General features: G+C 49.1%; 1 protein-coding gene across 1 annotated transcript in view; it reads left to right on the top strand.

The window, feature by feature from the left end:
• Nucleotides 1-991, top strand: part of MGP (matrix Gla protein) — a 6,534-nt gene that overhangs the window by 4,967 nt on the left and 576 nt on the right. The window contains exon 4 of the mRNA XM_008636523.2: nt 243-318. Coding sequence (XP_008634745.1) covers nt 243-318 — 76 coding nt within the window. The remainder of the gene's footprint in view (nt 1-242; nt 319-991) is intronic.

Below are 991 nucleotides of genomic sequence, written 5' to 3'. Positions count from 1 at the left end.
CCCTGGGAGATTTGAGTAACAGCAGAACACGAGCAGCATGTGCACTTCTGTACAGGCTGCACCAGCCACTGAGAGAGCCTGAGCATGAACCAGCGGGGGGGGCAGGAGGGGATATTGAAAGGTCCTGGATTTCACTGTACATGGGAGGGCAGACAAGGAGGCTGTTATAAAGGAGGACGATAGCTTTTGTTGAAATCTGGCATTGAAAAAGTGCCATTCTGAATAATCCCTTGCCTTCTCAGATCCCTTCCTCAACAGGCGAAAGGCCAGTGACTTCATACAGGCTGACACGAGACTAAGAGCCGTCACTCAGGAGAGGTATGTCATGGCCTCAGGACACTGAGGTCGAGAGTGGGAACAGGTTCCTCCTTGCCAAGCACAGGCTGGTACCAAGGGTGGCAGCCAGGGTGACTTGTGAGAAGCCTCAGCCCCTCTCTCAATGTGAGGTACCATTTAAGTCCCCAATCCCAGGAAAAGCAAGAATTCAGATAACAGAGAGTGGGTCCTTTGATTTGAGGACATGTCATATGCTGAGAAGACTGATGAATTGTTCTGAAGGAAGCACCAACAGAAGGAGAGAGAATGAGTGTGGGATGGTCCAAAAGAAAGCTCAGTTTGAGATCTTATTCTAGTCCTCAGATCTCATGCAGAACTTGCATGACCTTTTCTAAATCAAAGGGTCATCTGAGGGCCTCATTGCTTCATTTATAAAACACAGATATAACAAATTTCATGCCTTATTCAAGGCTCGTGAAAATAAAGACTGAAGCACAGAAATAGCAAGGCATAAGGCAAACCTTCTCCTCAGAACCAGGTGACCCCTTTGCAGAATATTTCAGGTCTTTGTCCCGTGTGTGTTTGGGAAAGAGCAGAAGAGCTGAAGAGAGCAGGCTGGGGGAGGCTGCAACGGGAGGACCCTTCCTCAAGTTCAGGCAGGAGGCATTCCCCTCTCCCCACCACCTTCCTTTGGCCCCAAAACAAAAGGTGCCGT

Source organism: Corvus brachyrhynchos, unplaced genomic scaffold (assembly GCF_000691975.1).
Source record: "Corvus brachyrhynchos isolate BGI_N302 unplaced genomic scaffold, ASM69197v1 scaffold56, whole genome shotgun sequence".
Lineage (NCBI taxonomy): Eukaryota > Metazoa > Chordata > Aves > Passeriformes > Corvidae > Corvus > Corvus brachyrhynchos.
This window is presented reverse-complemented; position numbering and strand designations above follow the sequence as displayed.